This window comes from Epinephelus moara, chromosome 8, assembly GCF_006386435.1.
Source record: "Epinephelus moara isolate mb chromosome 8, YSFRI_EMoa_1.0, whole genome shotgun sequence".
Taxonomy (NCBI): Eukaryota; Metazoa; Chordata; class Actinopteri; order Perciformes; family Serranidae; genus Epinephelus; species Epinephelus moara.
Genome location: NC_065513.1, coordinates 39,894,343 through 39,919,956, shown reverse-complemented (window position 1 = coordinate 39,919,956; position 25,614 = coordinate 39,894,343). Strand labels below are relative to the sequence as shown.

Sequence of the window (25,614 nt, the reverse complement as noted above, 5' to 3'; positions counted from 1 at the left end):
AATCAATGCTGTACATAATCACGGAAACTGTCAGTCAGTCATTCTGTCTGTCCCACGTTTTTCTACTCACTGACGTGGTCAATCTATGTGAAACTGCACATAGGCATTGAGGATTGGCATAGGTAGAAGGTGACAAAGCTACCAGTGGATATGGACTAGTAGTTTTTATTGCCCTTTTTTTTACTACACTTTTTTTGGTTAGAGCAACAGCCCCTTCAAATGTCCGTACACCTCCCTGCACACGTGTCTTTTTTTCTCTTACTAAATCCATTATTTGGTGTCCCTGTGTTGCCCTCCACTGCAGGAGGTGAGAGGCATTAAGATCCAAATTCATCACAAATGTCGCTGGGTCCGTCAGTGTCTTTACGCCTGTAATCTGCATGAATTCACTGTTTCATACACTTTAGGCAACTAGTTGTGCAACGATCAGCTGGGACTGCCTTCTAGGGATTTGTCTGCCGTCAGTCTGCTCAGAAAACAAGACAAAATGTCCTGATGTCAAAATCCCCCATGAAAAAAATAAACATAAACAGAGACCAAAATCCAACTCCTACTAAGCAAACTGTGTTTTAGCTTTACTTAGAAATCATACTAATACACAGCCAGTGTGCTTCTCGGCTTGTACAACATCTCTAGGACACAATGTATGTGAAACAAAGGTGAAGACGGCTATGTAAATCTGTCCCTCGACAGATTACACTTGAGCAGTATAAATGTTGGTCTGTGCAGGAACCTGGATGATCCAGCTGAAGGATGATTTGCCTGCTCATTATACGATAACCTGCTGCCTCAAGAGGCCTTGAATTACCCTCCTCATTGTCAAGTGGCCGTTCTGCAGTGAGAGGCACTTGATTTAAGCACCTATCAATGACATCATTTCCCTCCCTGTTCTGCTTGACAACAATGCTGGAAGATTTTTATAAGATTCTGTCAGCAGCGCAGCAGTTTTCTACAAAGTCTCTGAGCCTGTGTGTGTCAGGACAAACCATGAGTCATATTTATGAGCACAAACACAGTAACACATGCAGGACATGCGACACAAGTGTCTGCGTATTACAATGGAATCAAGACCTCCAAAGAGATGCAGAGAGATGGAGACAAGGACAAAGTCAGACAGGACGTCCGGCTCTAAATCATGTCCAACAACTCCCTTTGATTAATTTGTTTGTTTGAGACGCAACCTCTGCAGGGGACGGGACAGCAGCTCATCAAGTCAGTGGTTCTTGTTTATAATTTACTTTTGCTCGACTGTGTGATGCTTGGATGAAAAAGGTCTGCAATGAGACATTCAGAGGTGGAAACAGACGCTGACAACAAGTTTAATCATAAGTTACTATATATAGTAGCTGAGCTGGAACAATCTCACTTTATCACCTGTTACCATGCGATCATCTGTTATCATCTCCATGACAACTAAGCAACTTCTCCCACTGAGTGAGACCATGAGACGATTTAGTTAATATCCTGCTTTAGTCCAGGGGCCTTATTACCTGAGTCTGAAATCACATCTTACCTCACTTAGGACGACATTTAGGATTTTTGGTGTTAAAGAAACATGCCCCTGGCAGCATTTACAAAAGAAATCCTTTCTTTTCTTTGGATATGCTTTTACAGAACCATCCTAACTTGCATGTGTGAGCAGCCCATGACAGCTAACTTGCATGCTTGCGGTGTTCTTACAGACAATTTTGCTGCTACAGAGCCTCCTGCTGCTGTAACTACAGTAATTAAAAGCCAATACTCCACTTGTTTAATGTGCATCTAAACAATCATACCGGCCTGACAAGATGAGCGTTGATTGAAAATTCAAATTCACATTTTTAGTCGGGATTTCTTAAAGTAAGGTAAGACAGGAGGTCTGAGGTACGATGAGACACAACCATGAGTTTAAGAGCTGTTTGAGTAATGGAAGGCAGGATTTTTTTCTCATCTTTAAAACTTTCATTAAGATAGGACAAATACATAGGATCACTGCACACATGTTGCATCATTAGGGCTTGTGTTTGACTTGTTAATGAAGTTCAGTACTGTAAAAGCCATCCTAGACATGGGAATGCTCTGCTATAGTCATCGTTGCAGAAACTACAATCAGATCTTTGGAACGTTCCTACACTGAAATGCATCATGAAGTTTTTAAGTTCCTACAAACGTTCATGTGGTCAAAGAGAAACCAAGAAACGGCACCACAGACAGGCGGGAATGAATGCAATGAGCTCCAAGGAAAAATGCTCATTAGACATTTAGTCGTTTTGTCATTAAATATTTAGAGACTTCTCACTGGCACTATAGATCATGTACATACACACACACACACACACACACACACACACACACACACACACACAGAGCCTCACCTCTCTTCTGCGTCAGGTCCACAGAGATGTGGGACTGTGAGGAAGAGCACGAGGAGGAGGAGGTTGACGCGTCCGGGGAGAGGCAGAACTCCTCCGGGGGCCTCTCAGTCAGGGAGAAGTAGTCCGGCAGGAAGTCGCTGTAGATCTGCTGCAGCTTGGCTGATTGGCTCACTGCTGAGACACACACACAAATGGTCAGACACACATATAAACACATCATCACTTTTAAAAGCACGAGAAGCTGTAAGGGAGCGATCACACCGAGATGAAACGCTAGAAATGCGACGCCAGTAAAACCATTGTTTTCCTATGATACGGCGCGTCTGACTGGCGTTCAAGCGTCTTTTTAGACGCGTGTTTTGGTAGACGCTTCTTTTTAGACGCACGTAGACGCTGAAAAGTTAAAATATTTTCAACTTTTTTGAGCATCAGACGTCAGTAGCTAGCGCGCATTGAATATGCGCTTCCAGCGTTTCAAGCGTCTTTGAAGCGTCCGCGTCTCAAGCGTCTCATTTCTGTGTGATCACCCCCTTAGGAATCCTTAAGATGAGACTTTGAGGAACATCTTATTGAACCTCCAACTTATTTGTTTTCCAAGGAACCCTGCAGCCATATTTTTTCACTGTACCCTCAGATAGTTCATTCTTTGCATCGTCAACTCCTCAAAAATCTACTAAAATACTAAGTGTCTTAGTCTACTTATCAGGCATTCCCTCCAACACTCAGTAAAATCATGAGCACCGTTGAGCCGTCCCAGTGCGTGGCCAGAGGGGGCTGAAGGGAAATCAAACACGTTCCGTCTAGGAGGTCGCGGTCCGACCCTTCTGGGCTCCAGGTTACCAGAGAGGGGGCCTGATCCTGCAGAAGAGTGGCCCCCTGAGACCCTCTCCAACCCCAGAGGGTTTCGACGACGGTACTCCCTCCATTTGAGAGCCTGGGGGGAGAGGTGGTGTGCTGAGGGGAGGTGTTAGGGTTATGATCAAGGGTTGGTGGTCGGGTTAAAGGATGGGTTAACGAGTAGATGGATGAAATTAAATATATGGGAGAAAAGCAGGTGGAAAAGGTGAAGGAGAAGGTTGAAGTCATGCATGAAGGGAGAGAGAAAGAGAAAAAGACAACAGTAAGAATGTAGAAGAGCTTAGCTTATTTTTAAGAGTACATCAACACTTAAATACACACAACTTCCATATAACTGCACCTCAGGCAGCCATCTGTTGTCTTATCTGAACACTGTGAAGTGACGTAAAGGATGAATCAGTTTATAATCAAACAGGGAGGCAACCTGCTGCTGCAGTGCTCTCTGTGGACTCAAACTTTCCATCATGCGCACCACAACAACCGATTTCAAAGTGTCGATGCACAAATACTTCTCCTGTGAGATGTTACTAATCCAACACTGGTTGTTGCAAATGACTAAATAACATTTTAGTTCCTTTTCATGTAAAAACAGTGACTGATTCAATAATCAAGAGACCAATAGCTGCAAGAAAGCAAATGTGAAGTACAGAGATACAGAAGAAAAACCAGAAAGATGCCATAGTCATGATGTTGAGAGAAAAAGCAGTTAGTGCAGTATGAACTGGAATTATGGCCCTGTGATTGTATGCTTCCGTGCATCAGTCAAGTTGCTCTTATAGTTTATATCAATGTCTGTGAAAACATGAATGCTTCACACACATCTTTCCCCAACAGCACACAAGATCTGTTTAACAGCACAGTTTCAAGGTGGACACCCAAGATCAGCTCCTGAGATGTGGCTCTGAATAATAGTCAGAGAGGTGTTTTATGCAGAGCATTATGATGTCACAGTGAAGCTGACCTTTGATCTTTTGGATATAAAATGTCATAACTTCATCATTTTATCTTATTGGACATTTGTGTGAAATTTTGTCATGACGTGCAGTTGTGTTTTTTTCCTCTGCTGCTCCACTTTACCCCTCCTCACTGTGCGGTGAGTGGTTGAAACACCGGTGATCACTTTGCTGATAATGAGCGAGCTGGTTAAGAGGCCTGGAGAGACAAACAGCTGATGCCTGAGGGCCAGTTTGGCAGCGTCAGTGCTGTGTGTTGTTATAGTTTGACGATACTCCAGTTGTTGTGTTACACAGTCTGTAACCTTTATGAGAGGAGGAGTGGTGTTAATTTTGTGTTTAAATCTTTGGTTTGATTGGATGAGTTTTAGTGTTACTTTATTTTAATTTGAAAGAAAGTGCTTGTTGGTTTAACCTTGCTGAAGCCTTTTTGTGTGCCTTAAATTCTTGTTGTGAATAAAACTTTTGTTTGCATGCATATTTCTGTTTGTCTTGACCGTTTTTCCTCAGTCTCATTTTATCATTACTCCCCTCATCCCCGGTCATAATCAGGGAACGTAACAGTGGACAAGACACTGAGGTCCTTCATTGAGTCCACTTTCACCTTCAGTTTGATTTCTTGGTGTTGAAACCTTACAGTGAAAGCAAAAATAGTTTGTTCAATATTGTCAAGGACATGCTCATATTCTTTTACAACCTACCATTATGTGTCCTGGCTCCAGGTCCTTTGCTTCCCTCCACGTGTTTCCCAGAGTCCAGACACCCCAGTGGGCTCAGTGTGTCACTGTGGAGTGCTGGTAAACTGGGCAGACTTCCACGATGGAAACAGTGTCCCTGCACCGCCGGCAGCATCGGTGGCACCGTCCCTCTCTTCGCCCCCAGGGATGGAGGTGGAGGGGTGGCCGGTAACGGCGCTGAGCCTCCTCCCTGTTTCCCTGTTGGCGGGGTGTGCAGGGGGCCGAGTCCTGCTGAAAGTGGGCAGGAGAGGCTGTGTGGCGGCTGAGGGCTTGGCGTGCAGGTGGAGCAGGTCCCAGAGCTGGGCGCCCCCTGGAGCCGCACCGGGGAGTAGCTCCCAAGAGGCGAGGGTCGGACTGATCCAGGAGGAGGGGCTGCTGTGGCCAGAGCCCCCTGGTACCTGTGCACATTTTCAGCCGCTTCTTCGCTGTCCTCCCCCACCGGACCTCCAGAGCCAGAGCCAGAACCAGAGCCGGAGCCAGAGCTGGAGCGGGCCTGCATCCCAGAGACGTAGCCTGTGAGCAGGGGCAGCAGGGGCTTGGGCTGCTGCGGTTTGGAGGCGAACTGGTGGTGGAAGGTGAAGGGCTGGATGGGGAGGGTGGTGGGCCGCTGGTCCTTACTGTAGCGCACCACCGCTGGGCGGCTGTCTGAGGACGTTGAGAGGCCACCTGGATGAGCACAAGGACAGCACGGGAGTCACATGGAGAGAGAGAGAGAGAAGGGAAAAGCACTGGTTAGTTTAAAAAAGTCTCTTTGCTCTGACAGCAACATTTAACAAAGAAATATTTGGAATAAAGACATCAAGGCTGCAAGAGGGAGATGCTAGACCTTCAAACAGGAAGGAATACTACTTAATTTTCTCATCTGGCCTTTTTGTTTATTGTAGCAGCTTGGTTTGGGCTTCGTGTTACTTATTGTTGCTGTATATTTTTATACCTAACTGTTGATGTTGTTGTGATGCTGCTGAAAAATGAGGGAATCTGTTGTCTGCTAAACGCACGTACGTTTCTCTGTTGGCTTGTCTTTGAGATGCAGTGGTAGGCTAATCAGAGTTTTATGGTGGTGTTGTCTGGGTAACATTAATGTTCAACTCTTGCTCGCTCACCTTTCTATGTCCATGCGTGGGAACCTACGTGTTAAAAGTACCCGACAAGTGGGCTGGCGGTTCCTGTGCGTACTATGAACTATAATCCTAGCGCTGTGAAAAGACAAACTGCGCCCAAGTCTTATAATTGCTGAAAAACTAAAACTTTGGTGACATTCTTATGCAAACAAACATGCACGTAAACACAACAGGACATGTCGTACGATATATGCACGACCTTGACTGTTTTGCTGACCTCGATAAGTTAATAACATAATTATCGTGACAGGTCCACTAAATATTTTAATTTTTGATTAATCTTCTGATAACAATCATTCAGTGCATATGATGACAGGAAATAGCCAAAAATTCTCATCATAATTTCCCAGAATCCAAGCTGTCATCTTCAAGTTATTATTGTCAATTATTGTCAGCAGCTGGAACTTTGCAGAGTGAAATAATGTTAATTATGATTAGTGTTCAGTCCTTTCAACAATTAACTGTGTAAATATGAAGGTTAGATTTGAAACCAAAAACACAGACAAACAGAAAACTGCTCGGTCATGAGTCACAAACAGCTCTTATCACAGACAACCATGCCACATGATCAACACTGCTCTGACAGGCCAATGTTCACACACACACATTGAGAGACACACACGAAGACACACACACAGACTAAACCTGAAGGCACTGCGTCAGGAGAGACACCGGCGAGGAGAAGCCTTTTTCTGCACTTCTTCTCTGCCACTGAGTATCTGAGTGTGTTTTACTGTGTGTGTGTTTCTGGACTCAGTGCAGTGTAACACAGACAGAAGTGCGTGACGTAGGCAATGTTGCGCAAGCTGTTTGTCACCCTAAGGCCGGCCCACAGATGCCACCTGAGCTGGGTGCTGTGGCGTCTCTCTGCCACAGAGGGCGACGTCGAGCTGCTGTGGAAACATGATGGAGGAGGGAGGAGGGAGGGACACCACACACCCAGCAGGCCTGAGCTCCCACTGGTGATGGAGGAGAGAAACACTCCCTCCCTGTCTCCTGTATCTGCTCCGTCATCCCTCTAATTGCCATTTCTTCCTTTCTCTCTTCCTCCACATCTCTCCTCTTCTTGCTCCACACCCACCTCTCCTCTCTTCCTTTTCTATCTGCTCCTTCCCTCCCTCCCTCTTCAGCTCCTCTCCTCTTCTACAGATGAATCCATTAGACAGCCGAGGCTTTTCCTTTCCTTTGCAGCCCTGTGCTTTATGTTAGCATCATTAGCGAGCGAGCTGCTCCCCACAGGCTTTTAAAGAGGCCTGTACGCTGCGGTGAAACAACGCAGCTGACTCGAGTGAAGCCTGATGAATAATATATGTGTGCAGAGATGCTGCACAGCTGCTCATTATTATCTTAAATCATCAGTCTATATAAAACAGCATCAGACTCTGAAGAGGATGTTTTTGTGGCACACACCTTGTTCATAAAGATGACATATTTCCTCAAATGTCTGTATCAATCTCCCCCCTGCCTTCCATAACATCATTGTTTCCTTGGGCTCGCTGCTCCAGTCAACTAACGAGAGACAGTTAAACGGCTTCAAGCGGGTGGGAAAGTCTTTTGTTCCAAATGAACTGGTGCTGTGGAAATACACTCCTGTATATTATGCAGCAGTAGGCAACTGTTACATATCTGCTCGGCTCTGTGTAGCCTTTACAAGAAATTTAAAAAATGTTTTAACGTTTCATTCTGATACAGATTCTTTTGTACTGAAGCTGCTGGTTGACAATATGTTGCACCATGTTCAATATCTTTAAATATGACGACAGTAAGAATTCATTGTTATTTCAGAGAACATCAACATTAGGTGTGCGAAGTCATCTAGAGGGCCGGGTTAGACCCTTTGGCGGGCTGGTTCTGGCCCATGAGCCATATGTTTGACACCCCTGGTCTACAACCTGGGGCCTTTTCCTCTAGATTCTGCTGAACTTCAGTAGCGGTGGCTGCCTGGAGTCTCCCCGCCAAGGCTAGCTATGGATTCCTAATCCAAAAAAGGAAAAGTCTTAGAGATAAATAGCGTGATTTATTCATATGTGGACAGATTCATCTGCTTTCACCATCAACGCTGCAAAAGTAAAGTACTAAATAAGTGACGTTGATGGACTAATTTAGGCTTAGGCTCCAGACAGATTCATTTTTTTGTTTTGGTTTTTGGTCAATAATGACTCCTTTAAAAGTAAAGGTTGCCGACCCCTGGTGTAAACTGACAATTATTTTGTAGATCATTTATTTAATTAATGGACTCATCCTTTGGTCTTGGCATAAAATGTTAGAAAATAGTAAAAAAAAAAAAAAAAAAAGACATCACAATTACTGAGATGTCTTCAAATCCTAAATATAATCAATTCACTATATCAGAGCAATAAGAAAAACAGCATAAAATGACATTTGAGAAGCTGAAATCTGTGACTTTTCGTACCATTTTTCACTTAAAAAATGACCAATTGTTATAAAAACTGGTGCACATTTTTTATTTCCTTTGACTAATTAATAACTCAGCTGTTACTTAAACACTGATGATAACAGTGTGATGATATCCCCAGTCTGACTGTTTGCTCCTTTCTTAATTGAAGGCATGACATCTGGTCTGTGCTGACACCGATAATTTGTGGCACTTGTAGTTTTTTCAATTAAATGTTCATATACATATATGTAAATTTCATTTGCATTGTGTCATTGTGTTTCAACAAAACTAGAAGACAAAAATTATTTACAAACAAATAACAATAATAAAAAAATAGGGATTGAAGGCCAAAATCATTTGTCTAATATTTTCTAACTCAATTTTCATTGGTCAGTATCACAAGATCACACCTGATTTAATTTTAAAGGTCCTATATGTGACATTCAGAGCATTAATAAAGCAGCAAACAACTGCTTGCTATGTAAAGATAAAGTGGAGTAATGGCATCCTGAGCAGAGAATGAAGAGGTGTTGTAATGCGAGCTTCTCTGTGGTTTGTTGTGGTAGGCCGGTCCGCCTGCATGCGCATGTTAGTGCATGTGTTTCCCACTGTCTGCCTTATTGTAGCCACTGCGTTTATACAGCTGTTACTGGGATGATTGCGTCGTGGTAGTGTTGCTCTGTTAGCACTGTTGCAATTGTTTAGCACTGTTTATTCAGTTAGCACTGTTAGCTGCTAGCTGCCAACCAACTCAATGTTGAGAACCGTGTTCAGGCAACTCATACGCTCTGAATTTCACTAGAGCCCCATAAAAACATGCCTGTTTTGGGAATATGGAGTCCCTGCCTAAATATAACCCATGGACTTTAATTTCTGTTCATCTTTTTGAAATCGACAGTAAATAAGTGAATTATGTTTTGGGTGCAGGCAACATGGGAATGCATATCGACATTCCTGCATACCCACCTACACAAGGTCTATGCTGTGTACATATCACCTCATTTGATGCTTGAGTTACAACAGTTCATATTCATAATGTGAACTTGGAGGAGAGTAACAACAAATCCACTGTTAATGAAGCAGAAAATAGTTTGTTTACACTTGTGGAGGCTGTAATGGTGACCTGAGGGCAGCATGGTTCATTTTGTACAACGTGTTGTGCTGCATTTTAAAAAGGAGAAATCATTACTCAATAGAGCTTTTTATTTATCTCACTGAAATTCACGTGTTCCTAAAATTTTGTTTTAAATTAAAGTGTGCAACCACATGTGAGAGGTCCTTTATGACTTCTGTCTGAGGTTTGAAGCAACTGTTCCCTTTTACAGGTGTAAAGACAAATGGTGAAGCTGATTTGAGCTAATTTGCCGTCTCTGTCAAGTAGCTGTCTGTTAGTCACTCACTCTACAGCAGGAAATGGCACTTCAAAATAAATGTGCAGGATATTCACTGTACTTCAAAATGAAGTGCGTTTTTTTTTTTACAAACATGACACATTCACGAGTCACTTGCGGGGCCAGTCAGAATGGATCACTTTTGGATGGGGACCCACCAACTGGGAACCACTAGACTAAGGTACATATTTTTCCCAAAATAAGGTCCCATGGGAGACTCTGGATGAGGAGGGACTTTGCCTCTCTATGTGTATAAAAGAGATTCTTTCTTCAAATATTCCTAAAATGGGAGCTGCAGCCTGTTTATATCGTGTCAAAGGGGACAGCTGGAGCTTCCTGGGACATTCCTCTCCTGGTACATTCACTCTTAACTGTCCCTGGTCTTATTCCAATGGAATTCCAAGCACTCGCTGTTTGTGTGTTTATCTACCAGACACACACAGCAGGCAGCTGAGACTGAGCCTCATACGGTGATGGCGGAGCCTGTTCTCAACTTCCATAAACTGCTCACATTCATGCAGAAAAAGTCTTGTCAGATAAAATGATTCTGCACTCAAAAAAAGAGAGAAAGTACAGTTTAATTAAATTACATGACGGACAGTTCGAGGGCCTTCCGGGTCCTCCAGACTTCATCAGTGCCTGTAACCTTGATGAAGCGTCGCAGTGAGACATATGGGCTGAAAATGTTCTATCATCTAATTGAATTAGGCTTTCAAGGATATTGTGTTAGTCATCGTGACCTGGCTTCTTTGTGTGCTCTGTTGTTCAAACCCACAGTCCTCCTCACATGCTGCCTCTGGGCCCTGTCACACATACAGCTTGTTCAGATATTCCCATGCACTGTGGGCAGCAATGTGATGTCTTTAATCTGTATGTTGGTTAGTTTATTTACTGAATATATTGTCACAAACTGGCTCTGTGAATGTGACAAGCAGTGACGAGTCCAAAGGTTTACTTAAGATTAACTGAAAAGAACAATGGAGTGCGGAGCTCAGCAAAGTAAATAATAAAAGCTGTGCATGGATGTGTGTCAAGTGTGCTGTGAAGGTGTTGACGGTCAAAACCAGAAGACAACAACATGTCTGCTACAGCGAGGGAGAGTTAACACATGGGGCTGCTTTTAAAGCCTGGAAGGCCCAGGTGAGATTAATTAAGCTAACAACCCTCCTGTGTCGTTCACCTGCCAGGTGAGGTTGGCCAAGACATCCTCAGAGACTCTACTTCCAGTATTGATTTATGTATTTACCCAGTCACTATATCTTCTACTTATAAATATGTGGAGTCTGATTGCTCAGTGCCTCTTTTTAGGATTTACATATTTAACTTCCCTGTATTTTTTTCATTTATTTTTACACCTAACTATACAAAGTACTTCTTCTTTTCATTCCAAACAAACTGAAGATCTAAAACACTTTAACAACGTGTTTTTTATCCAACAGGTGCTCACTGGATCTGAAGTGCGCCTCTTTCAAGCCTCATTTTGTGCATACGCAATGTTTATAAATGAGACCCCAGGCCACAATACTGAGCCAATAACTAAAATGTGTGCTCATAATAACCAACATATTGTGCAGGATGCATAAAAATGAAGCAGCATTGTTTTTAGTTAGTTTTATTCTGTGATTATTGTAATAAATTAGGGCTGTCTCGAATACCACTTAGGGGCTTTAAAGCTTCAGAGATAATTAAATACGAATATTTAAAGCTTTGATGGGACGCAACAGGACCTGGGGGGTAATAGTAATTGATCATAATGACTTTAGTAGGACTTGGCACACATTTATGCGAGAGAGAGTGATGGAGAAAGAGACGAGAAGGTGGAAGGTGGACTATTGCAAACAATGTTTCATTCATTCAAATACTGATTTAAACGCTGAATAAAATGGCAATGATTTAAGCTTCAAAGCTTTCAAGCATTCGGGTCAGGCCTAAAATTAATAAATCATATCTTTTACAGATTAAAGAATTAAGTTTTCCATGTCTCCCTCTGCAGAGACGTCAGATTGTAGCTACAGAACAGCACAACAGGGTGTGAAACACGTCCTCATACCTAAACAAAAAATAGGTCTTTGGTGACTCCCAAAATCAATATATATATACCCATACGGTCACAGTTTTTAATGTTTTGAAATAGTCATAGCTATGCACAAAAGCTTACTGGTTAAGTTTAGAAACAAAGATTATGATTTGAGTTAAAATTAACATGTTTGTTACGTTGACTTTTGGTTTCACAAGAGACGCAATCAGCAGTCTCCTGGGTCAAAGTCCTGTATTTGTTTGACCTGTAAAACCACCCAGACCTCCTCCCTATGCAGACTTTGGTACTCTTTACACTGCATCACCTGACTTCCTCCTCTGGTCCCATCATAATAACTACAGCCACTATAGGTGGCGGCCTAACAATAAACTCAAACAACTTTCATGGCTGCTTTTGAGTGAGGAGGGGGTGATGTGGCAGGGATATAACATCTTGCTCTGTTATGACTGAGTGCTGTTCTGCTGCCACCATCTGACCCCTCTGGGTATGTCAAAGGTGGTATGTGAAGTATTTCAACATCAATTACTTCCTCAGCTAGAAAAATGCACTCAGCAGAGTGCATACCTCTGCCAGGCTGCTGTCGGGGCTGATCGCAACCCCTCTAGACAATTCTTGTAATTCCAGCAGAAACGTCCCAGTAACTCATAAAAATACTTTTTAAGGACTTGCAGCAAGTTGCACAGAGCAGATAGAGTTTTCCTAACAGGTACTGTATATGTACAATATAATTAAGATTTTTAATAACCACAAGTCTCTGATTCATGCTGTTCATAACTGGGCTTTTAACGGTATTAACTTGGTCTGTTGGCTACAGCACAACAGTAGGAAATAACAATAATAAACAATTATGACAGACAAAATAAGAAACCATTTACCTACATAACCTGCTTACTTATTAAGGGTAGATGCACAAATATTAAGGAAATGTCACCAAATAAACAAAATCTGCTGGTCCAAAGAATCTGAAAAGCAAAATGCTCTACTTCTGAAATGCTCCCAGCATGTTCACTATGGACATAACAAAACCAGGTTGCTGCCAGACCATGATCTTTCCCGGCTTCCTTAAGCGGGATTTACACTTATGCATCAGCTCTATGCAGAGCCTACGCTGTTGTGCAGTAACACCTACAAGCTTCCCTATAACTCGCAGCATTCACAGACAAACACTTGCCTTTATCTGGACACATTTTCCCCACAAATACAACATGCTAATCTTTTTAGCACAAGCCTATGGCATTTTACATTGTATTGTATTGTATAGCTGCTAGTGGACTTTTCCTCTACTCACATGAAACCAGGGACAACTGCAACATTTAACAAAGGTAACGTTACAAAATTCGGCTCCATTACAACTCACAAAGTTCACTGACAAAACAACTGTCTGATACTAAACACGTTTTCCAAACAAATACAACATGCTAACATTATTAGCACAAGCCTGTGGCATTTTACATTGTATAAATTAGCCTAGCGACATATGAGCCTCTGCTCATATGAAGCCAGGATAAATCACACACAAGTCTTAAAATGCTATTATGTGGAGGCTTTATTGTCCGAACAATTTATTGTTTTGTTGTTTAAATACATAAAATGGCAGATAAGATGACAAAACTGAGACTGATTCATCTCAAATCATCCCTAACTGGAGTGGATTTTGACATATCGGGTATGGAATCGATATGCAGAAGCTGCAGTTTGAAATCAGACCAAAGTTTTCTATAGATATAAGTATCTGAGCCACATTGAAGGCCAAAATGTGGCCTGCAGCATACAGTGAGGCTTGTTATTTTTAGAGGAGCAAATTTCCAGAAGACTTGCGGCCCCTACAGACCAGTTAAGAGGAGTGAGGAGTCAGCAGTCAGTGACAGTATAAAACAGGTTTTTTAACAACTGTAAATCTATGCAACCACGACAGGTCTTGAGCGTACAGTCTTTCATGCGCATGCAAAATATGAGGCTGATTGGTCCAGTAGTTTGCCAGATTTAGCTACGGACAAACACACACAACCAAACACACAGTCCCCTCCAGGTTTAAGCCTGGCAGAGATAATAAATTTGGATTAATAAAATAACTAAATACAAACACTGGCAGCTGCTTCTGGTCTCTGTGCTGCATTTTACTGTGTCAGCTGCTGAGTCACAATTCACAGATTCCTTAATTTTGGGAAACAATAAAAAGCTACAAATGGGTTCTTGTCACGTAGGATATCAGCCACTCGCTTCTCATCACCATTTGAATAAACCGTCATCATGATTGAAGTCATAGCACCTGTCAATGACACAACGGCAAACAGAGGTGACACCATTCTTCCCGTCAGCACAAAGAAGCTTCAGTAACTTTCTCCGACCTTCCCTTGTTTTTGGGAATGAGTCGGGCCTACAGGCTCGCTGGATCAGAATGACACATACCTATGCAAACACACAGCGGACCCACACACAGCTCAGTATGCTGATGTAGAGCTCAGCGGGGGGGTTCTCTGCACCTTTATCTCCTCTCTCACCTGATTGTTATTCAGAGCACGTTTGGCCCACTTCAACCCTTCACTCTAAAGCTGAGGATACACACTCTGCATCACTCTGCTCTCAGCACATCTATACGTCCTGCCACAAGGAGACTTTCTCACACACACACACACACATGAAGCAAGTCTAAACATACAGAGTGTAAAAAAACATACACATATCATACAACCAGAGATACAGCCATACAGACGTTTTTCTTAAACTTTAAAAAGAAACAACACATTACCTAGAACATTTTAATTCCTGTGGTTGAACACACTCCACAAGGTGCTGCATCATGAATCAATATTGAATCAATATTCCGTATCTCTTCTACTTTCATTCAACACACACCAAAATCAACAACACTCAACAACCATACGAGGATAAATTTAACGAGGGAAAGGTGGAAAGATCAATATTTCCATTAACGATCAGCAGCGCAGCCACAAGGCAGGTTTTATTTTAAATAAGGGAAGCAAGTCAATTAAGGTCAATTACTAATCAGCAGGAGCTGAAGTAGATAAAGCAAGAAAAGTAGATTGCAATGAACACACTGATCGACAAGTATTAATGGTTTCTAACTGTACGGTTTTATTTCAACTGATCCAGATTTTTCTTTGAGACAGTTAACACCCAAATCAAAAATACCTATTTTTCTTCTTACCTGTAGTGCTACTCATCAGTCTAGATTGTTTTGTTTGAGTTGCCGAGTATTGAAGATATCGGCCGTAGAGATGTCTGCCTTTTCTCCAACATAATGGAACTAAATGGCACTCAACAAAAACTCAACAGCAATGTCTCTTTCCAGAAACCATGACCCAGCTACTCCAGTTAAACCACAGACCTTGTTGTGAGCAGTTCCCAGTAGGAACTATTTTCTCTCTACCTTATAACACCTGCTAATTCACTGTGCATCTACTGCTAGCTCACGTAGCATCACTGAGCTAGCTAAAGTTGCACCTCTGCCTAGGAGGACGCTATAAATGTAAACATCTGGCGCTGTCACAAGCACAAGCCTCTCATCTATGAGTAGATGCATGCTCGCTTTTGTGCAGTGATACGGTTGGTGGGTGTTGCTTGGCAGAAAGAAAATAGTTCCTACATCTAACATATGTCCTGGGATGAAAAATAGCCTCTGAGCAGCTAGGGCTGGGTATCGATATTCGATACCTTCAAGACATCGACAGAACAATGCCTGCATTCAATCATTTTTGTACCCAGATCTATAAAAAAATGACTACTTGAATGGTTTTGCTTGAAGCCAATCACTGCAATCGTGACTGGCCCAATACTGCAGCAGCTACAACCCATATAGTGTGTGGAGTGAAGTTAGGCTTGGTGTATCTGACACTGGAAAGTTAGTGTGCTGAGATGCCACCCCAATGTTCAGGGGTAAGGCTATACTACGCACATGTGGCGTCTGGTGGCATTTTATGCAGCTGAATGCTTCCACTCTATTGGTATTGAAATCACTTTTACTGGTATTAGTAAATCATCGTAATTCTTTCAATTCAAATGATATCCAGCTTTGCTCTTAGCTAACTCTGGTGCATGAATACAGCAGTGTTTATTGACGTGCACTGTCCCTGTTAAATAAACCACTTAATAAATGAATAAAATATATCTAGTAGGACATGACGTACCTTCAGCTTTGGCCCTGGTCTCCCTCGCCCCCTCCAGGTGTCGCTCAATGCTGCCTTGACTGTAACACCTTGTAAAGGGCACAGGTGACAGGCTCTGACTGTCAGCCTCCACACGCTGCTCCAGGATCGGAGAGAAATCCACAGAGGAGTGGGAGTGGGTGGAGTAAGTGGAGGAGAAAGGGTCTGCAGCCGCCTTCATCGACGGCGATCCCCCCAAACTTCCATTTCTCCGTTTGCTTCTCGCGATCTCTGCAAAGGAGGTAACCCGCGGAGGAGGAGGCGGGGTCTGGGTCGGGGCGGCACCCTCGCTGAGCCGGACGGGGCAGCTCAACATGCGCTCGAGAGATCCGAGGCGAGGAGACGGAGACTTGTCCAGGTTGCGGTCGTAGCTGCGAGAGCGGGGGCGGCTTCCTGAGGTTGCTCCCATGACACCCCGGCCGCCCACAGGAGGGGAGATGTTGACGTACACCTGGCCTTCAATCACGGCAGGAGCAGCTTCAGTCCCAGCGGCTGCTGGCTGATTCTTCTTCTCCTCCTCCTGCTCCTCCTCTTTATCATCATCATCATCATCATCACCTTCATCATCTCGCTGAATGAGGAGAAACAAGGAGAGAAAAGACACGTCAGATTTTCTACAATAGTTTATCAGATAAAACACATTACCAACTATGGTTACGGTCAAATTACTTGAAGGGTTCTTAAAGGGTAAGTTTGGCTTTTGCAACCTGGTCCCTATTTTCCTGTCTCAGTGACTAATGGGAACAACAGCTTTGAAACTGGTCCGGCATAGGCGTCATTTAGGTATGGCGAGGTATGGCAGCTGCCATACCTTGGAATCGGGAGAAAAAAAAAGAGAGAGAGGTTCTGTAGTCATCTTACTCGAGGCGCACTGGCTGGTTGTTTTCATTGTATTGCACTTAAATAGGTTAATAATATGCTCATCAGTGAATACGAGTGTTATTGAATCAAATTGTTCGCCACTTCGCTCCTCCGCGAGTTATGAGTTATGTGAGTTATCTGTGTTGTAAAAGCATTTTGCTCTGCTGCTGTAGACAGCCTGTCTAAATGATGTCTTGAAGCCCGTCTGATTGTATGTGGGGNNCTTGGGTTCGTCCTTCACCTTCTCAAAATGATCCCACACTTTGGATTTCCTGCCCGACGTGTTATTAACTAGCCTGTGGAATAACCGCAGGTACCAGCCCTGGAAATTAACCTGACTGCTGTCTGACTGCTGAGCGTGGACACTTCCTGTGTCTGTCCTTTCAAATTAAATGCCCACATTGTCCAGTCATATAGGTTTTGATTTATTTTGACAAGGTGCAGCTCCTAACAGAGTTTCACATTTTGTTTTTGGTCGATAAATGTTTGGTTGACTATTAGGAGGCAGCCCTAGTCCATTTAAATAAATAGTAACTTTAGCGTGTATAGAGTTAGCACATTTTCACCTTTAACTGGGTGAATTAAGGGTTTATTTCAACCACACCAGAGTTCATGATTGTTTAACCAGTGGGATGGTGAAAGAAGACGTTTTTTTTGTCATTATTATTTTGTTTCTGTCGACTTAGAGTAAAATGTGTTTAACAAAGATAAAATTATTGTTTATTCATATGAAGTCTGGTGGGTTTGGAGATAGTGCTTTCAGGGCTGTTTCTGGTTAAAAAAAGGATCTTACTCTTAAACAAAAAGGTCCATCTCTCTAGGGATCCTTTCCATAATGTTGTGAGACACTTAAAATAACAATCTGAGCCCGTCAGTGTCAACAACAAGCGATTTTAGTGTATCATTGGCGATGGGAACATGTCCCCAGTGGTTACACTGCAGCATGTTTCATCGCTGCGCACTTTTTTATTTGGAGGATTGATAGCTGCTTATGTCGTCTTTGGTAGCCTTTTGTGTTTATGTTGTATGAGTGATGAGAGTGGATGGAGGATTGACTGTTGCATTTGTTTTTGCACCATACGGAGTTGCTTCTCCAATTTCGTTGTATCAAGCATACAATGACAATAAAGGTTTCTATTCTATTCTTGGCCAATTTTAGAAACTGTTGTTCCCATTTCTCACTTGGAAACAAAAACATGGGTCCTAAACTGTATTTAAGCCATGTTTGCTTTGACACGGTGGCACTGTTACTCACTGACATTAATATCCTTCAGCTCTACATCACTAAAATAATCCCCAGACATGATATCAGATAACCCCAGACAGTGGCTGTGTTCTAAAGTGAGCCAGTGCCACACTAATACCAGTGTCATGGCTATTTCAGATTCAGGGTTACTGTCATCGTCACACGTCCTTCAGTGTCTAAGTATGCTTTTTGTTGTTTCTGCATTGTTCCCCATCTTGTTGAGTCTGATTTAATTTGACCAAATCACTATTATCTCTGCTTGCTGTTTTGATTTCTTCCATTTTCCCTGTCTTACAGACTCAGACTGCATTTCTTATCATATCATTTAAATTAATGATAACTTGTCTGTGTAAATTAACTAAATGTACTGCCTGGACCTGATTAATTATGCACACCGCCCGCGGCAAGCTGTGTTTTTTAAGACACAAGATAACTTGAGTAGAAATCAAAGACTGAGAGGAAATGTTTTTGTGTTTTTTTGGATTATGTAATCATCTGAATTCTTCAAATGAGTAACCTTCACTTCGACTTTAAAACAAATGCTGCAGTTAATAAGCAAATCTGTTTCCAAGGACTCTGTTTCCCATGTGAACAACTGCACCACAAGACGCACGAGTGTCACCTCTGTGAGTCCCTGCAGCTAGGAGACGCCAATAATTCAAGTTTGTATATCGGCTTTAAGTGGCATTGTAACATGAGTGTTAGAGCCATTTCTAGCAAATCCTGGTTTCCTATTTTAGTTTCCTTGTTTCCTATTTTTTGAGTCACTCTAATGCGCCACCTGACCTGGCATCTCAGGAAACCACTGATTTAAATTTTGTTTTTGTAAAGGCCTGTTTATTTGAGGAATGTTTGCTTGGGGATTTTTGTTGTCATTTTTTAAAAGCGACAGCCATTCATCCTGCAAATCAATCAACTCCAAAACCAACCGAAGCACCTGGATCATGATATATGATATATTACAAAACAGATGAGCACAGTTAACTGAAATTATGTTTCTTATGTAATACTGCAGACATACAATAATGACATTATCGACGTGTCATTATTAGAGCTTGGTATTGTTTGATATCTTTTATATTGCAACTCTGATACCTGAATTTTGATGTTGATACCAAAGTAGAACTTTTATTTAAAACCTTAATATACATGTTTTTCTACAAACTCCTATTTTCATTTTTAGAAAAGTAGACAACGTCATCGAATGTTAATAAATGTTGTCTCATTACAGGCAGCCTGTGTGTGGACCTGTGCATGTAGTAATAGCCATTTTATAGACATCAAATATCCTGATTGATTGATTACAAATCTTCAAAATTATTAAGATAGGATTCTCCACTCACCCTAGATGACTCTACATCTTCGTCTTCTTCTTGCACACCCTCCTCGTCAGCTCTCTGCCTGAACAGGAAGTACTCGTTGGGCTGTGTCGGGGTGGGGCTGCCTTTGCTGTGTTCATCTGAACAGCTGTTGACTGAGGACCCGGCTGGACTCGGGGACGACTGGGACGAAAGGTCACAGGTGACCAGCTTGTAATAGTTCTGGGTGGCGACAACCAGGCGCGCCTGACTCTGCAGACAAGAAGCAAGGTCTCCAGACGACCCAGAATGTGGAGGGTGGTAGGAGTTGCAGTTGGCGTCGAGGTCGAGAGCCCCCTGGTGCTCCACAGCGCAGGAGCAGGTGGAGGAGGTGGACAAGTGTGGTTCATGGATGAGAGGGAAGGTGCCGCCGAGGCAGGAGGGTTGCTGCTGTGAGAGGGGAGGTTCAGTCGGGGAGGTGTGAAGGTCCAAATAGAAAGCCCCTCCGTTTGAGTCTTGGTGGTTTCCTGGTGGATCAGAAACAGACGAGGTGCAGGAGTGGTCGGTGGAGCTGTTGAGGTTGGTGTGGCCAGAGACAGGTGGCTTCTCTGGGATACTGTTGTTCATCTTGTTGTAAATGGCACTGAAGTTCACGAGCACGCCATCCGAGCTGTTGCAGGAGGAGTCGCTGCCATAGCCTTGTTGGCACTCCGAGAATGGCTCCGAGAAGGCTTCAGGGAAGTGCTGAGGGTAGTTCTGGGAGAGCGCACAGCAGGAGCAGTGCTGTGTGGAGGAGCTGGAGGAGCTTCGCCCACACCTCATAGGATGATCTTCATCCTCCCCATCGTCATCTCCCCAGTCTTGCTCTCCACAATCCATAGACATGTTGGAGCCGCTGCTGCCGTGGCGCATTCCTAGAATGTCCAGGTCCTCCAGGTGGGCGGAGAGATCCGAGGCTACTGCCCTGAGGGACTCCCGACTGCTTCCACCCACTGACCTGTGCAAAAGAAAGGGCTCTGAAGCAAAGCCAAGGTCGTGTAAGTGGAAAGGAGTCATCCCGTCATCTAGGGCAGAGTTAGTGTCACTGTGGAGGTGAAAAGAGGAGTCTTCAAGGTAACCACTGAGGTTGTCACCGTCCTCCTCCTCTTCTTCTTCATCCTCATCTTCGGTATTCAACAGGAATGGATTATGACGCAACGGATTCCTGTTCCTGGGCTTGGCTCTGGGTAATGTGTGAGCTGTAATCAGCTGGTCCTCTGAATTACTCGAGGTAAACGATGAATCATCACTCGCCGTGCTGCCTCCTCTCCCGCCAACCTTTCTCTCTCTTCCCCCATTGTGGGAGGCCCAGGAGCCGCTGGAGGTCTGGATCAGGCTGCTGTAGAGCAGAGCCTCTCTCTGAAGGACATCCCTCTCCGGAAGTGAAGTGGTGCGACTCAAGCCCAGGTTCTCCGGCGGGCTAAATGGGTTGTTCCTCTTCAGTGAGACCCCGCAACCACCCTGCCGCCCGCCTGACACCTGGCAGTGCACCAGGGGGATGTGATGCACAATCAGGGTCTCACCTGACAGCTTAGGAGGGCTGTCCATGGTCCAGGAGGAGGAGGGAGGGAGGGTCGGACTGGAGCAGAGAGAGGCCCTGTGTGGGTGAAGGGGGAAGGTAGATGTGTGGTTTGTTGAGGGTTGCGTTCACTCTCTGTTTGCTGAGCCCAGCTCTGCAGGGCTGCCAGGGATTTGGAAGGAGAGGTCAGGGAAGTCAACGCCGTGGTCAGAGTGGTACATCTGGAAAACAACGAAGATACACAGAGAGGAAAGATATTTTAGGAGCAGGCAAACACAGGCACCAAAGCACACAGGTTTCACATGCAGGCTCGAGGCTACATGGTCATAAATCATGTGGAGAGAGTAAACAGAGTGAGAGTGTGATCATTAAGATGACAAAACTGTGGTGCCACAGCTGAGTAGATTTGCATTTGGAGTAACAGCTGGCGTAATAATCTGTGCCCTGTTGATTCTTTGATGTTGGAAAGAGCTTCAAACTCCTACAATGAAAACGTGGAGGGATCAAATTCGGGCTGCCTCTTGAAAGTTGGAGATTTGAATAGTTGACCCCTCAGTCAATGATACTGCTTCAAGTCAAGCAGTTTTTTGGTTTTTTTCATTCAGTGTGCTGTGCAGTGTACTTCAGGGGACGTTCTGGTCCCCAGATTTTGCTGCGGTGTGAGCGCTCTTGAGTTTCACGCTACTCTTTGGTACTGGAAGCTGTGATGCAGCAGCAAAGAGGAGGATAAACTTTCCACCGTAAGGCTCTGAGATGACATTATCTTCCCTCTTCTGCTTGGAATTTGCAGCTCACAGATACTTAATACGACACAGTCTCTGGCTTTTGTTTGGCATCTAGTGTTGGCAAAAAATGTTGCACATTTCTGATCCGTCCTTAGCAGCGTCCGCTTTTTTTACCGCCACATTTAATGTCCCACGAAGCTTTATATGTAAACAAAAAAGAATGGTCTAATATTTATATTAAAGGCCAAATCTGATTCGACTGACACTGTCAGATAAAGCTCTAGATCAAATGTTGGAAATTGGGAGGAAACTAAAAATTGTTCTGATATTTGTTAACCTGGAAATGATATGGTTAAAGAACAATGGGAGAGCTTTAGTGGGTATATATCGGAGGGAAGCATACTGGTTCAGCACATACACAGGTCCCTCTTACAGGTGCACCTGGTCAGTCGTCAGCAGCTTGATTAAGCACACGTGAAGACAATTAGAGATAAATTTAAATTAGGTACCATCATGTCAATGCCACATTCATTACCACCTGAAAAGTGTCTGGCAACAGCTGATTTAGGATCAGCATGGCAACACTTTTAATGTTCGTTGATCCAGCATTATGCAACTCAATAGTGTCTTTAATTAGACCCAGGTGTTTGGTTACAAATTGGTAGCATTCAAGCTAAAGCTGAGACAACCCTGATGTTTTCAGACTTTAGAAAGCTGCAGTGGACCGACTAAAGACTTGCCTGGGTCAAGCCTTTTAAACTGCTCACTCAAGAAAAACGGACTAGCACTGTAGAGGGACTTGACTGTCGAGCTGTGGTGGTCTGAAGCAGAGTGCCGGAACCAAAGAGGAGTAATGATAACAATGGCGAGTGAGTCCTATAGACAAGATAGACGCTTATATTTAGGCTGAAATTGACACGTCTTCTCAATATCGCTCAACATTTTAGTTTATTTTTACGTTGCTCTGCTGCACTCCTAAAACAGGCATGTTGGGATGGCTACACATCAGTGTGGACATTAGCTCCAGGCGCAAACGCTGGTCGGTAGTGACCAGTTAGGAAAAATCGAGTCTGCCTCACCCATGTGAATTTGTGAATCCTGGGATAGCAAAGGAATGGCCCACCTTACTCTGCCTCACTCGTCTTGCCTAAACCCAACCAACCCAACCAGCGAAGGCAACAAGTACTAGCCAATCACAAGATAAGTAGGGCGGGTCTTTCCTTCTCTCTCCTACGATTTGCAAATTTTCCTTCTCCATGACAATCAGTTGTGGCCGCAGAGGCAGTGTCACACCAAAGATGAATACATATCAGCCATATATCCGCCCATGACAACTGAATTCATGACAAGATTTAAATACAAATGTCTTATTTACTTTCCTTCTCTTGAATAAATCTTACTTGTGCACCCAATCCACCATAAAATACGCTAATCTAAAATAGCTACTGTCACAGCACAGAACTACATCCTTCCAGTGTCATCTGTGCACTGAGCAGGGTGAGTCAGCAGCATGTGAGGTGGGAACAGTGAGATCCACACACACACACACACACACACACACACACACACGGAGCAGCTGACTCTTAAACAGGGCTATGATCTCATACCCATCCGCATATTACACCCTAAATGACACACACATACCGATACAAATACACAGGGTACAGCAACCGTTTCCCGCACCGTCATTCATCAAATGAGAATAAAACCTTACAACACATCTCTCTGCTTTTACATTCACTATGTTCAGCTATTAACACATTAAGCTGATCATTAGTTTATTTCAGCCGATTTAAAATGATGGAGCAGCGTTAGCACCCGCTGATCTGACTCATGGACACTCTGACAGGACACTTGCAGATAATCATACACTGGCTGCCGATCCATCGAATTATCTCTCAATTCTCGACCCACAAGTTCCGCAGTAATGAAACCTCACTCTGCAGAGCCAAAGGTTTGACATGTAGTGGTTTCAGATGTCAATATGTGACTCCCAAATGAGGCGTCATCATCCTTGTTGCAATTGCAGCAAACAATTCGGACCAGGAAAATAACAGCTTCCATCTAATGACGGTGGTGTTGTTATTGCGTACTTGTGTTTCTTTCTGATGAGACTCCATTTTTCCGAGATGCTTTCTGCCGTCGCAGGATGTCATTTCTTCTGTCTACAGTTTTCCCATTTGGCTAGGTGAAGAAGATAAACATGTTGAAAGTCATTTTGTTTCTGTCAGGCTTTCACTCCCTACCCTTATCTGAAATTACATGGGACTCTTAAAGCTTTGTTTTGCAGAAGATGGTGTTGGATGTCACACAATGTTACACGCACTATTAAAAGCAGTAACAGCTGACAGACCCTGACAGTGTTTTGAGCCATTTGTTTCCGGTTATTTTACTGGGGAAAGGATTTATTTGTCCGTGCATCTGTTTTTGAATGAGGAAATATCTGTTGCTGAGCAGCCTCTGTGTCTACTGGCCACCCTGCCAGGCCCGGGTTTATCACATTTGGCTCGTATAAGTTAATTCATCCTTCAATTTTCTCCAGTAAAGTATTATAGGGTTCAATGTGAGCTGGATTAGCCATGAAAGTTTGGTTTAAATCATCTGCTCACCGGATCGTGACCTGGACCAGACGAGTGCTAACTAAGACTTAGAGTAATCCCTTTATTATACCGTCTTAGTAAAACATAATCCCAGATGCAGCAGGTCGATTGAGAGCTAATTTGAAATGACATTTAGATTCTTTATTTATTTTTTTTTGCAGGTTTTGTTGAGACTAGAGAGGAAGAAACGTGGGAGATGAGTTACAGACAAAGAAAGACAGAAAATCTGTTTCAGGATATGGACTAAAAGACATTATAGACATGTACATACGCAGACTGACATGGCTAATGATATGCAAATGCTGGTGAGACCTTTACGAGCACAATAACCAAACCAGTGCACAGTGAGCACTGCTTCATCAGTTTTATAGCTAAGTAAAGAGAAGAGAAAGGCCAGCTGAGGCCGCAGTCTGCAGGTCTAAATGTTAGCATGGTGGGACACTCAGGAGCTCTGTAATAACTGAGATGCCACTCCTGACAAATGACCTTTTTAAACGCAGGACTGGAATGGTATTTGCTGTCAGGGGGGCTTCAGCTTCACCTACACACACGTAGAGCTCAACCTTTTTATCTCACAGCTCCGAACAAAGGAGCCGGTTGCCTGTGACCTCTTGCTGCAGCCATAAATATGAGTTTTGACAGGTACTGACTTTGTATTTTGATTTGAAATATTATTGAGGGAAGGCGACCATTATTTGTTCCACCTTATCTGTCAAAACAAACTTTTAATAAATGAGTATTCTTCGTGCGTCAGCGGAGCAGCTGGGAGTCACCTGCCTTGTTCAGCGGCACCTCATGATAGCTGAGCGCTTTTTAAAATTCATTTTCAATGTGCAGATTTTCCCCGCTCCCGTCTGAACTCTGAGACTGTATATATTCAGGCACAAGCCCACTTTTCCAAATCCTTATCCTCTGCTGCTCGAAAACAGTATCACAGTACACTTTGCATGGAAATCACAGCAAGCACATCAGAGTTAAGACCAGAATCACCTTTAAGGGAATGACAACTACTGTATGTGTCAAGAACATTATGACCTGAATCACAAATTAGCGTGAAACCTAACTTTCCTTCCCTGACACACAGACTAGTGTTCATTTTGTTAACTAAAACTACTAGTCCATACCCATTGGTAGCTTTGTCACCTTCTACCTATGCCAATCCTCAATGCCTATGTGCAGTTTCACATAGATTGACCACGTCAGTGAGTAGAAAAACGTGGGACAGACAGAATGACTGACTGACAGAATGACACACTGACAGTTTCCCTGATTATGTACAGCATACCATACCATGACTTAGTCATACCAAA

General features: G+C 43.4%; 1 protein-coding gene across 3 annotated transcripts in view; it reads right to left on the bottom strand.

Moving 5' to 3' along the window:
* Window positions 1–25,614, bottom strand: part of rusc2 (RUN and SH3 domain containing 2) — a 59,823-nt gene that overhangs the window by 10,135 nt on the left and 24,074 nt on the right. Inside the window, exons 2-6 of one of the 3 annotated variants that reach the window (XM_050051230.1) lie at window positions 19,467–21,200; window positions 15,999–16,587; window positions 4,867–5,568; window positions 3,096–3,308; window positions 2,355–2,525 (exon numbers count right to left, since the gene is read on the bottom strand). In XM_050051230.1, coding sequence (XP_049907187.1) covers window positions 2,355–2,525; window positions 3,096–3,308; window positions 4,867–5,568; window positions 15,999–16,587; window positions 19,467–21,008 — 3,217 coding nt within the window. In that variant the 5' untranslated portion in view covers window positions 21,009–21,200. Of the gene's footprint in view, window positions 1–2,354; window positions 2,529–3,095; window positions 3,309–4,866; window positions 5,569–15,998; window positions 16,588–19,466; window positions 21,201–25,614 lie in introns of all 3 variants that reach the window. The other 2 variants (XM_050051232.1, XM_050051233.1) reach the window with 2 other exon arrangements.